Below are 13,469 nucleotides of genomic sequence, written 5' to 3' on the forward strand. Positions count from 1 at the left end.
AAACTATAGACAGAACCTCTCATATTCTTCATAAGGAATAGAGAAATAAAAAGATAAAATAAAAATAAGCTAACATAAGACAAAATAATACTATTAATAGTGGTAAAGTAAACACTCTTATTTACAGCAATTATAAATAACAGTTATAAATCACCCTGGAGTAGAAGTCGCACCAGCCAAAAAATACATAATAGAGAAGAAAAAAACATATATAAGTCGCCCTGGAGTATAAAATGCGGTTGCAAGTGTGAAAATAACAAATTATATCACATATAAGTCGCTCCGGAGTGTAAGTATAAATGTATAAGTATAAATATAAGTGGCACCTCGGCCAAAACTATAAATAAGGTGCGACTTATATTCCGGAAAATACGGTAGATAAAAACAGAACCAGACACTCTTCATTTGCCTGTCCGTGCCTCTTCTGTCTGGTTTGAACCCGGTAAAATTGTATTATTCAACCGATTATTTCATTTAGGTTAGAAGGATGTTCATGGGACGACGGCAAACGGGAAATTACTTTGAAGTGAGTAAAAATAAAGCTTTAATCTTTGTTTTACATTTGAACACACAGTTTCCAAGTACTTTTCTGTGTAAAAAGCGCGTTGTAACTTAAAAAAAAAACACAGTTGAATCGTACGTAAATCGCCCGTGCTGTCCCGCTGTCCCTAGCTCGGCCTGGCGATGGCGCTGCTGCTCGGCGCGGCGACGGCGAGTCAGTTTCCCTTCGACTGCAACGACGTGTACAAGGCCGGATTGGGCCAAGATGGCGTCTACACGGTTTACCCCGCCGGGCCCACCTCGGCGCTGCAGGTTTACTGCGACATGGGACGGGACGACACAGACTCTCCCGCCAAATGGACAGTAAGAACGGGTTTCCCAAGCAGGGGTTCGGGGACCGTAGGCGTACGAGTGAACCAAGACTTATTTTAGTTTATTTAGTCTATTACTTTAATATTAATACATTCATTATTACATGAAAGTTTAATCATAATTTACTACATTTTTGACTCTCTAAACATTAATTCAACAAAATAAAGTTGCTCTCATATATTTTTATTTGTCAACTAAGTAAACTAACTAAATTGTGACATTAGATGAGGTTTTTACGATTGTCTAATTTTGACTTTATGTGGTGTATTTGTACCTGTTGTACATATAGTTATAGATAGATAGATATAGTTATTGTTAGTTTTACACTGATCGAGCAGGTATTTGTGGAGAAAACGTTGAAAAATCTGTAGAAAATGACAGGAAGTGACATCACACCAGGGACGCTCATTCCAGTCAAAGTTTATGCAGAATTTACACAAAGAAACAACTTTTCTGACTCTCTAAACATTAATTCAACAAAATAAAGTCGCTCTTTTAAATTTGTATTTGTCAAATTGAACAAATTGAACAAATTGTGACATTAGATGAGTTTTGGCCCAGTGTTTGCTGGGTAATTTCCTAGTGTCAATTAAAAACAGGAAGTGAAAGTATAAACCTAAAAACTGTAATATTCTGTGATAACATCTTTATAAATATTCAACAAAATTCAAAATATTATCATCGTAACTACGTTTTAGTTCAATGAGTGGTCCGACCTGCAGGGGGCGCTGCTCACTGCTGCAGCTGACAGTCAAGCTCCGTGTACCTGCGCCACATTAACGAGTACGAGTCATTGTATTGGCGCATCCCATTACCATGACGATGTGACCGTGAGCTACAGTTTGGTTGCACTCCTCTTACCACAGGTCATCCAGCGGAGGATGGACGGCACGGTGAATTTCTACCGTAAATGGGACGACTACAGGAGCGGGTTCGGGTTTGCCGGCGGCGAGCACTGGCTGGGTGAGCGAAGGCGCCGCCGCGACTCGCGCTCGGTGCGTACTTCCTGCTGCTGTAACGGCCCGTGTGTGTCGTAGGCTTGGAGACGATGCACCTCATGACCGCGGGGAAAGCCTACGAGCTGCGAGTGGACATGGAGGACTTCGAGGGCCAGAGGGTTTTCGCACATTACGCCTCGTTTGCCGTCGGACCGGAGTCGGACGGGTACAGGCTCAGAGTCGGGACGTTTGTCAAGGGAACTGCAGGTGGGACACCATCCACTCTACAACGTATTCTTACAGCCGGGATTAGTCTGGAATAATGTAGGAGTTAAGAATACTGTATTTTCCGGACTATAAGTCTATAAGTTTTTTTCATAGTTTTGCCCGGGGTGCGACTTATACTTATTTTTATACTTATATACTTATACTACGGAGTGACTTATTTGTGATATTATTTGTTATTTTCACACTTGCAACCGCATTCCATACTCTTCTCCAATATGCATTTTTTGGCTTTTTTAGTTGCATTGGACTTATTCTCCCGTGCAACTTAGTCTGGAAAATACGGTAATCATTTGTTGTTAGAGTCGGTGTAATCCCTCAATCGCCCGGGAGTGATTCATGTCAGAAAAGATTCAGTTATTTCATCTGGACGTTTCGACTATGGATCAAGTCTGAGAACTCAGATCATCTATTCTACCCCGAGTAGGCCCTGCCCACCGGGCGGAGCCTCCTGATAGTAGCTATTTATTTTAACCTTGGCCGCAAGAAGAATTTCCGTGATTTTGGCGAGTACACAAACTCTTGATGATCCCTCTTGTTTGGTTTGCAGGATGCACCAGTGGTTTAACGGGCCAATCACAGGGCATTTAGGGCCCACAGGCAGGACTGCAACCAATCACAGAGCAGCATTGTGGTTTGGGCAGAAGTCAGAACAAGCCGGTCCAAAACAAACATGGCAATACGGACGGCTGTACTTTGGCCCATTTTAGGAGAAACACTACCGTATATTTCGGACTATAAGTCGCACATTTTTTTATAGTTTTGGCCGGAGTGCGATTTATACTTATATTTATACTAATATACTTATACTATGGAGCGACTTATGTGATATTATTTCTTCTTTTCATGCAACTGCATTTCATTCTCCAGTGCGACTTATATATGTTTTTTTCCTCTCCATTATGCATTTTTTGACTGGTGCGACTTTTAGTCCGGAAAATACGGTACTTTGTTTTTCAAAAACGTGCACAAAATTACACTTTTCTGAACTTTTTTAACGTCCTGACGGCCTTCGGCGAGAGCCTTCCAGATCGATTCATGTGAAGACTCACTTCAGAGACCCAGCTCATTTCAAATCAAGATTATTATGAATACAAGTCAGTCTAATTAATGTACAGAGACTTTGAGACTTAGATCACATTAACAGTTTTAGCACGATGATATGAAGAAAGTGCTATTACTGTATTGCACTGTAAAAGTATCGAGCCGTATCAAAGTGGAGGTAGAAATGTTTACATCGCGACGCCACCACCCGGGAGTTGAACAAGGGACCTTCCTGTGGTGAGGCGAGAGTGCCGGGCCCCTCAGGCGAGAGTGCCGGGCCCCTCAGGCGAGAGTGCCGGGCCCCTCAGGCGAGAGTGCCAGGCCCCTCAGCCGCGGTGCCGGGCCCCTCAGGCGAGTGTGCCGGGCCCCTCAGGCGAGTGTGCCGGGCCCCTCAGGCGAGAGTGCCGGGCCCCTCAGCCGCGGTGCCGGGCCCCTCAGCCGCAGTGCCGTCTGTACAAACCAGTCCTTTTCTGTTTGGTTGCAGGAGACTCACTGAAGATCCACGACAACCAAAAGTTCACCACGTTTGACCGAGACCAGGACACGCACGGCAACAACTGCGCCGTGATCTGTTTCGGGGGCTTCTGGTTTGAAGGATGCTTCGCCGCCAATCCGAACGGCGTGTACACGTGGGGGCCCTCGCCGCGCTACGCCGGCATTCACTGGAGGACCTTCAAAGGGCTGGAGTACTCGCTGAAGACGCTCGTGATGAAGATACGGCCGACAGAAGCGTGAAACGCCGTCGCGAATACATCAAAAAGAGACACGCCAACGCCGCTTTCCACGCGGACACGAGACGCCGGCTTTAACGACGCTCGTTAATCTGCGGTTTGTGCGGCGCGATCGGACAAATGAGGAAGGAAAATGGATCGTGTCACCAATAAATAACTTGGTTTTGGATATTTCTCCGGAGTGAAAACATATGGAGAGGGAGCGCTGCAGGTCTGAAGTTACAACATCAAACCCGGCTCAATAAAAGGCCCTTTGACTCGTCTTTTTAACGACGAGAGACATAATTACTGTTGGAGGTTTCATGGCTTTCACAATGATGGGAAATTAGGACTGTTGCCATAGCGATTGATAATGCAAGATACAAAACGATAACGTTGCTTTTGGGCTCTGCTGAATCAGAACGTAGCGCACTCCGTTTATAATAAACACTCTACAGCTTCATTGTGTTTTTTGTGTGAAATGGCGTCTGTTTGTTAGATAGTGAGATATTGTTTTTTGTCTACATTGCTCACTAGAACTGGAAGGTATGGTAATAAAAATGGGGTCTTGTTCCTGTGACATAAGCTTTTTTTGGTCAAATATAATACACACATACAATCCATATTCAGATTTGTCTCTTAATGGAACAATAAATAAATCATAAAGTAACAATAACTGACACTGTATCGTCTCGCAATAACATCGCGGGCTGTCACAACGTAAAGAACTAGAATTACACCGTACTTTTTTCATAGTTTAGCCTGTGTGTGACTTATACTCCAGAGCGACTTATGTGATATTAATAATAATAATAATAATAACTTTTATTTATATAGCGCTTTTCAGTGACCCAAAGACGCTGAACATATATAAAAAAGGGGGGGTATTTACAGACAGGGGGGGACAACACGTACAATACACATTAATATACAGATAAAATGAACAAGACAGAAGAAGTAGAGAGAAAAAGATGGGGATGTAACAGGGGGTAGAAGTGTAGGCAATGGGGTAGAGGAGGCTAGGGGTAGGGGAGGTCATAGGCTTGGGTGAAGAGGTATGTTTTTAGGCGGGATTTGAATGTTGTGAGTGAGGGAGAGTGGCGGACAGGTTGGGGGAGGGAGTTCCAGAGTGGGGGTGCTGTTCGGGAGAATGCTCTGTGGCCAAAAGTTTTGAGTCGGGATGTTGGTGCAGTCAGGGTGAGAGAGGAGGAGGATCGGAGAGCTCGGGTGGGGCGGTGGGGGATGAGGAGGTCAGACAGGTAGGGGGGGGCAAGGTGGTGAAGAGCTTTGAAGGTGAGGAGGAGTATTTTAAAGTTTATGCGCTGCTTTATATTATTCGTTATTCTCACACTGGCAACCACAAGAGGGCGCTCTAGGCTCTAAGCGACGCAGAAGAAGAATCTGCACTTCCTCTTCCTCTGGAGTTTGTGGAGTTGTTTAGAAGTGACACAGAGGAAGAAGAATTCAATGGATTTAGTGATTTGTGGTAAAACTGATGCTTTGCTAAACTTGTTAGCATGTTCTTTATGCTATAGTTATCTGAATAACTGTTCATATGTTACGTTAACATACCAGACACTTACCACAGTTCTGTCTGTGCCTCATGTAGCTGAAGGTGTTAGCGTTAGCATACGTACGCCTATTCACCATGTTCGTGACGCGGCTCCAAGGAAACGGTGATAGTCTTAGTTTTCGGCTCGTCGCCCGTCACAAACGTACTGCATATTACTGCGTATTACACGTATTACTGCGTATTACTGCGCTCTGTCCATAATAAAAGTACAGAAGAGAGCGTTGGACGGTGTGAAACCCTGACGCGCACACATTACAGCGAGCTGGTGTTGTCCTGGTGGTGGCGCCGCACACACACGGTGACACAGACGCCGGTCATTCATCACCATTAAACTTTGCCCATCCAAGAGTCTGCCGTCATATTTCTCTATAAATTGTGATTTGTGCTGGTTGCCTGGGAACAAACGATCGCGACTGGTTTAGCTCATTAATCACGGCACTGTCCTCCCGGTCCCTTTTCTCGGCGCGCTGCACACTGCCCCGGCGCACTACCTGAAACACTCTGCTCAGCCGCGCTTCAAGGTCACGATTAACACAGAGGTCAAAGTCAACACTCAAGTTATACAAGTGGTTTAAACATGAGACTCCAAAAAACAAATAACTCAGGTGATGTTCCGGCATTTACTGTATTGCTTGTATCGTTATTGGCCTTTAAAGAGCTGATTTGATGCTATTTTTCATATAGACGAGGACCAATAGCACTGTAAGGCTAAACGCTAACATGATATAGGCCCTTTAACACGCTCATCTCATTTTTAAGAACTTAAAATAGTGTTTATGTATTGAAAAGCACTCGTTCATTAAGGCGTTTCCCTTGTCAGGATTTGGTGAACTCCATCTATTGGCAGCAGAGGGGATTGGTCAAAGGAAATAAAGAACTAAAAGCTAGCTTGCCCCTGACATGTGCACACAGTTGTAATGAACGGGATTTGAGGCCAGAAATACAAAGTCTGACAATGACTTATGGTCTTAAAAACGGCACAGAAGGTCTGGAAGCTGTACCTTTGATTGCTGCGCCAACTCTCACACACAACAAAAAGTAAAGATACTACAGTAATACGGATATACGGTATTTTGGCATTACATATGTCGTTTTATCGGCGGTATTTGATCCTACGCAAGCGACGTGGCCCGTTTATCCGCTCACGTTTAAGAAAAGTTGGTCACAAAACAGGCAATAACAACAACAGTAACAGGGCGCGGTCTGGCCTGCTGCGCTCTCTCCCCGCGTGAGATAATAGCGGTGACTCGTATAGTCCCGCGATTGGGCTCTTACCTTAAACTCCTCCTTCTTGATGACCCCACCCGGCTGGATGTGTTGCCGGATCTCGTGGAGCACCGTTAGCATGGCGATGTTGGTTTTGCCAGCACCCGTGGGCGCGCAGATGAGCAGGTTCTCGTTGGTGTTGTAGGCCGTCTCGAACACCAACGACTGGATTCTGTTCAAGCGCTTCATCCCCTTGAACACCAGCTGACCGATCTGAAAGCAGAAGACAGGGAATAAGAACAGGAAACAGGAAGAAGACAGGGAATAAGAACAGGAAATGAGCAGAAGACAAGGAATAAGAACTGGAAACGAGCAGAAGACAAGGAATAAGAACTGGAAACGAGAAGAAGACACGAAATAAGAACAGGAAACGAGAAGAAGACACGAAATAAGAACAGGAAACGAGAAGAAGACACGAAATAAGAACTGGAAACGAGCAGAAGACAAGAAATAAGAACAGGAAATGAGCAGAAGACAAGGAATAAGAACTGGAAACGAGAAGAAGACAAGGAATAAGAACTGGAAACGAGAAGAAGACAAGGAATAAGAACAGTAAATTAAAGCCGCAAGCGGCATCCAACGGCCCTCGCGGGCCGCCGGCCTTCCGACTCTGCGCTTTCGACTTGATAAAGATGGCGCCCTTATTGTGTGTTGAATAAAAAAAGAACTTGACAGACGGCGACACAATTGACATGGCCAATCCAGTGCAAATCAACACAAGTGTCAGTCAAATTTGCTGCGCCGCCGCACAGAGACCGTAGCACTTGGAATAAAAATATGGATAACTTTTGATGCCGCGCTTGTGTAGATGATTTTTCCCAAAGTAAAGCTTGATCGAGCTATTGCCCACGGAGGAGTTTGTTAAAGTGTGAAGCGTAAATGTGAACATTTCAGAGATTTCGCTTTTTTCCCATTTCTGACATATATTTGCGGGTCCGCCACACAAAGACCGTAGCACTTAGAATCAAAATATGGATAAGTTTTGATGCCCCGCTTGTGTAGATGATATTCTCCAAATATGAACTTGATCGGACAATCGCCCTAGGAGGAGTTCGTTAAAGTGTGAAGCGTAAAAATGTGGTGATTTGAGCGATTCAACGATTTTCCCATAAGGATAACATGGGATGTTTCTGTCATCGCTACGGTTACGCCGTACAAAATATGACTTTGGCTCTCATACTTTTATGATTTGGATGGCAAATTAGAATTTTGTTCAAAATATCATGTCATTTGGAAAAACTCTATTGTTTATAGGCCACTCTGAAGGCCAAATAGTCAGAATTCTGGGAAACGTTTGCGGCTCCGTCGCACAGAGACCGTAAAAGTTATCCTTAAAATTTGGATAACTTTAGATGCCCCACTTGTCTAGAGGACGTACACCGATTTTGAGGTCGGTGGGCAAAACGCACTAGGAGGAGTTCGTTAAAGTGTGAAACAGAAAAATGTGGATATTCGAGAGATTTAGCGGTTTTCCCATAGAGATAACATGGGAGGTTTATGTCATCGCTACGACTACGCCGTAAAAATTAAGGCATTTGTCTGATTGGCTTTTTTGATCGGGACGCCAAAATAGAATTTTGGGTAAAGTTTAGAAAATTTTGGTAAAACTAATTTTTGACCTTCAATGTTAATTTAAAGGTCACTCTGTAGGGGGCGCTATCGCGCCCATTTCAATTTTGTCAGCATAAACTGGTCCAAACTAGAAAGTTGAACAACTGATTCAAATTTGGTCCTAATCGGACTTGTTTTGATCAAATGGGAACAATTTTTAGATCTGCAATATCCCAAAATAAGTTGTCCAACTTTGCGGCTGCGCCGCACACAGACCGTAAAAGGTATCTCAAAAAATTGGATAACTTTAGATGCCCCACTTGTCCAGAGGACGTCCGCCGATTTTGAAGTCGGTGGGCAAAACGCCCTAGGAGGAGTTCGTCAAAGTTTGACGTGAACAAAATGGCTAACACAGCGTGTTTTCATTTTCAAAGGAAGATGGCGGCCATAGGGTAAGTCTGGGGGCGTGGCCACAATAATATTTGTTTTTTGTCCTTACAAGAGGAATGCGTGTTCCGAATTTCGTAGCTTTACGACAAAGTTGACCTCGGGGCGTCTCCCATAGGCGCAATGTATTTTGACTTTTGTCGGTGGCGCTGTCGCGCCATTTTTTTAGGAAAAAAAAAATGGCCCAGAAAAAACAAAATTTTTCGCCGATTCTGAATTTTGGGCAAAGTTTGGTGAGTTTTTGAGCATGTTCAGGGGGTCAAATTAGAGTTCAAAGCGATGAAGAACAAGAAAAATAATAATAATATTTTTAGCAAAAACAATATAGCCGTTTGCACTATAACAACAAATTATACATCGTTTGAAAGCTCTAAGCCTTCCCCATGCCGCCATGGGGTGGAATCATCATTACGAGCGCTTACGCGCTCGTCACTCCCTATTTCGTCGGGATGCCCCGCCCACTCCCCATAGACTTCCATTGATTTGAGCAGAAACAAGCATGGCCCATGCCTGCGGCATGGGTTCTCGCGTACGGGTCGATGCCAGGATTGTTTTTGGAGGAATGCAGCGCTTCGCGCTGCTGTTGTCAACAATGAGTGAATGGGCTACGCCCATTCACTCATTGTTGACTATTTCTGTCATAGCAGGAGTAAGTATGCATGATCCATGCCTTCGGCATGGGCTAGTTCACTGTACTTGCCAGGGGCGACGGGGTACGCCCGCATGTTTGGTCAGACAGTTGCAACGCTGCCTTCGGCAGCGTTGCGGGAGCAATAGGCCCTCCGCCCTGCTGGGGCTCGGGCCTAACAAGAAGAAGACAGGAAATAAGAACTGGAAACGAGCAGAAGACAAGGAATAAGAACAGTAAACAAGAAGAAGACAGGAAATAAGAACTGGAAACGAGCAGAAGACACAAAATAAGAACAGGAAATGAGCAGAAGATAAAGGAAAAAGATCACCAGGACTCACAGAGACAGCAAGAAGGAACTCAGTTTGAACCAGGACTTAACCAGGACTAAACCAGGACTAAACCAGGTCTAAACCAGGTCTAAACCTGTACTGAACCTGGACTGAACCAGGACTGGACCAGGTCTAAACCAAGTCTAAACCAGGTCTAAACCAGGTCTAAACCAGGTCTAAACCAGGTCTAAACCAGGATTAAACCAGGATTAAACCAGGATTAAACCAGGATTAAACCAGGATTAAACCAGGATTAAACCAGGATTAAACCAGGATTAAACCTGGACTGAACCAGGACTGAACCAGGAATAAACCAAGACTAAACCAGGACGTTCATATTGGCCCGGTTACTGTGGGCAACAAGACTCAATCCAAACTCAATCCGACGGGCAAAAACGTCCGCGGCGAAAGAGCCGAGTGCGGAGAACATTGTCTGACACGATCGTGGACAGACGATCAGTAACAGCGAGACATAGGTGGAAGTAAAAGGTCTGAAAACGTCTGCGTGGGAGGCTTCAACTGCCAATCAAACTGCCCTCCATCTCACTGAGAAGGAGAGGAGAGAGGAGGAGAGGAGGAGAGAAGGAGAGAAGGAGAGAGGAGAAGGAGAGAGAGAGGAGGAGAGAAGGAGAGAGGAGAAGGAGAGGAGGAGAGAAGGAGAGAGGAGGAGAGAGGAGAAGGAGAGAGGAGGAGAGAAGGAGAGGAGAAGGAGAGAGGAGGAAAGAAGGAGAGAGGAGAAGGAGAGGAGGAGAGAGGAGGAGAGAGGAGGAGAGAAGGAGAGAGGAGAGGAGGAGAGAAGGAGAAGGAGAGAGGAGGAGAGAAGGAGAGGAGATGGAGAGAGGAGGAGAGAAGGAGAGAGGAGGAGAGAAGGAGAGAAGAGGAGGAGAGAGGGAGAGAGGAGTAGAGAAGGAGAGAGGAGGAGAGAAGTAGAGGGAGAAGGAGAGAAGGAGAGAGAGGAGAGGTGAGAAGGAGAGAGAAGGAGAGAGGTGAGAAGCAGAGAGAAGGAGAGAGGAGGAGAGCGAAGGAGAGAAGGAGAGAGGAGGAGAGAAGTAGAGGGAGAAGGAGAGAAGGAGAGAGAGGAGAGGTGAGAAGGAGAGAGAAGGAGAGAGGTGAGAAGCAGAGAGAAGGAGAGAGGAGGAGAGCGAAGGAGAGAAGGAGAGAGGAGGAGAGAGAAGGAGAGAGGAGGGGAGGGGAGGAGAGAGGAAGAGAGAGGAGGGGAGAGGAGAGGAGAGGGACGAGGAGAAAGAGAGGACGAGGAGAAAGAGAGGACGAGGAGAAAGAGAGGACGAGGAGAAAGAGAGGACGAGGAGAAAGAGAGGACAGGGACGAGGGAGAGAGAGCGGATGGTGTCGACTGAAGACCAAACACCAAAGCCTGGACTCTGGTCAACGCCTCGTCTCTTTGAACACGAGCTGACCAATCAGAACGCAGACTGGAGGAGGAAAAGTAAGTGCAGTAAAAGTGGACAAAAAGGACTGAACCGGAGTTAAACCACATTAAAGTCAAAGTTTATGCATAACTTACACACAGAAACTAACATGTTCTGACTCTCTAAACATTAACTCAACAAAATAAAGTCGCTCTTTCTAATTTTATTTGTCAAATTCAAAAAAAAAGTGACATCAGATTAATTTTGACCCAGTGTTTGCTGGGTAATTTCCTAGTGTGATGTCATTGATTAGAACCAGGAAGTGAAATTATAAACCTAAAAGATTTGCTACGCTATGAAAACATGTTTATTATTTTTTAGCAAAATTCGAAATATATTTAATTTAATTGCATTTTGGTTCAATGAGTGATCCGACCTGTAGGTGGCGCTTAACATATTTCTAATAGATTATAATCACTGAGATAATCCAACCAAACATCTCATTTTTGGGCGATGTCAATAACCTTAAACAGAGTCATAATCCATATTCTGCATCGACTTTAACCCGTTTTCCAGCTTCCTGTTGCTTCCTGTTACTCACCGCCCCGACGCGGCGCTCGGGCGGGGACGCGGCGCTCGGGCGGGCGGGGACGCCGTGAGCTCGAGACGGGTGGTATTATTTATTCAAGGATTCATTAGAAGTATGTCATCACTTTCCTCCCCTCCTCGCTTCGCTCCAACACTCAGAGAACCAAATAATTAAAGAGCGCACGTCGGCAGGAGGAGAGCGAGGAGAGCGAGGAGGGTAGAGGTTATTAATGCATCAAAGAGTAACTTTATTAGAGTCCACTTAAGTTGGCAGGAGTGTGCGGGGGGCGGCGGGGGGCGGCAGTGGGGGGTCACGCAGAATCATCCAGAACATGGCAGCGACTATCGGAGACATTTATATGTAACGAGGCGTCGTGTGTGACGTTTGGTGGGATTTCAGGGGGTTTAATGTTGTTGAGCGCGAAGTATGTAGTATAAAGTATTCAATATGTAGTATAAAGTATGTAGTATGTAGTCCTGACTAGTACAATCACGCTAGTCCTGTTCTCAGGTCTCTGCACTGCCCCCTGTGGCTCAGAGAAGAGACTTTAAAGCAGCTCTGCTTGTGTACAAGTCTCTCCATGGCCTAGCACCAAAGTACATCTCAGACATGTTAGTGCCATATGAATCAGACAAGTATGTAGTATGTAGTATGTAGTATGTAGTATGAAGTATGAAGTATGAAGTATGTAGTATGTAGTATGTAGTATGTAGTATGAAGTATGAAGTATGAAGTATGTAGTATGTAGTATGTAGTATGTAGTATGTAGTATGTAGTATGAAGTATGAAGTATGAAGTATGTAGTATGTAGTATGAAGTATGAAGTATGAAGTATGAAGTATGAAGTATGAAGTATGAGGTAGGTGGTAGGTGGTAGGTAGTAGGTAGTAGGTAGTATGAAGTATGAAGTATGAAGTAGGTAGTAGGTAGTAGGTAGTAGGTACTAGGTAGTAGGTAGTAGGTAGTATGAAGTATGAAGTATGAAGTAGGTAGTAGGTAGTAGGTAGTAGGTAGTAGGTAGTATGAAGTATGAAGTATGAAGTAGGTAGTAGGTAGTAGGTAGTAGGTAGTATGTAGTATGTAGTATGAAGTATGTAGTATGTAGTATGTAGTATGTAGTATGAAGTATGTAGTATGTAGTATGAAGTATGTAGTATGAAGTATGTAGTATGCAGTATGTAGTATGTAGTATAAAGTATGTAGTATGTAGTCTTTAGTATGTAGTATAAAGTATGTAGTATGTAGTCTTTAGTATGTAGTATAAAGTATGTAGTATGTAGTCTTTAGTATGTAGTATGCAGTATGTAGTATGCAGTATGTAGTCTTTAGTATGTAGTATAAAGTATGTAGTATGCAGTATGTAGTCTTTAGTATGTAGTATAATGTATGTAGTATAAAGTATGTAGTATGTAGTCTTTAGTATGTAGTATAAAGTATGTAGTATGCAGTATGTAGTATAAAGTATGTAGTATGTAGTATGTAGTATGTAGTATAAAGTATGTAGTATGTAGTATGTAGTATGTAGTATAAAGTATGTAGTATGTAGTATGTAGTATGTAGTATAAAGTATGTAGTATGTAGTCTTTAGTATGTAGTATGTAGTATGTAGTATGTAGTATGTAGTATGTAGTATAAAGTATGTAGTATGTAGTATGTAGTATGTAGTATAAAGTATGTAGTATGTAGTATGTAGTATGTAGTATAAAGTATGTAGTATGTAGTATAAAGTATGTAGTATGTAGTATAAAGTATGTACTATGTAAAGCCTTCATTCTCTTCATGTGTGACCAGCTTCATGGAAACTTACACATTACATATTTAACCTACTGTTTATTCTTCAAAAACAATCATGATTATTATTCAT

General features: G+C 43.8%; 2 protein-coding genes across 2 annotated transcripts in view; one reads left to right on the plus strand and one right to left on the minus strand.

The window, feature by feature from the left end:
• ascc3 (activating signal cointegrator 1 complex subunit 3) overlaps positions 1-13,469 on the minus strand; it is a 227,263-nt gene that overhangs the window by 127,599 nt on the left and 86,195 nt on the right. Inside the window, exon 9 of the mRNA XM_072461519.1 lies at positions 6,699-6,902. Within this exon, the coding sequence (XP_072317620.1) occupies positions 6,699-6,902 (204 nt within the window). The remainder of the gene's footprint in view (positions 1-6,698; positions 6,903-13,469) is intronic.
• Positions 685-3,884, plus strand: LOC140374264 (microfibril-associated glycoprotein 4-like). Its single transcript, XM_072461109.1, has 4 exons — positions 685-864; positions 1,740-1,836; positions 1,911-2,078; positions 3,625-3,884. Exons 1-4 carry the CDS (start codon positions 685-687, stop codon positions 3,873-3,875), a joined length of 696 nt encoding a protein of 231 aa, XP_072317210.1. The 3' UTR covers positions 3,876-3,884.

The sequence above is a fragment of the Eucyclogobius newberryi genome, unplaced genomic scaffold (genome assembly GCF_026437365.1).
Source record: "Eucyclogobius newberryi isolate DKJ021-1_F unplaced genomic scaffold, fEucNew1.0.hap1 SCAF_3, whole genome shotgun sequence".
NCBI lineage: Eukaryota > Metazoa > Chordata > Actinopteri > Gobiiformes > Gobiidae > Eucyclogobius > Eucyclogobius newberryi.

Bases quoted from the DNA above. Each gene is read 5' to 3' on its own strand.
- LOC140374264 (XM_072461109.1), top strand. From the start codon at position 685: ATGGCGCTGCTGCTCGGCGCGGCGACGGCGAGTCAGTTTCCCTTCGAC. The intron at 865-1,739 runs GTAAGAACGGGT...CTCTTACCACAG, and splicing joins ACTCTCCCGCCAAATGGACA to GTCATCCAGCGGAGGATGGA. The intron at 1,837-1,910 runs GTGAGCGAAGGC...TGTGTGTCGTAG, and splicing joins CGGCGGCGAGCACTGGCTGG to GCTTGGAGACGATGCACCTC.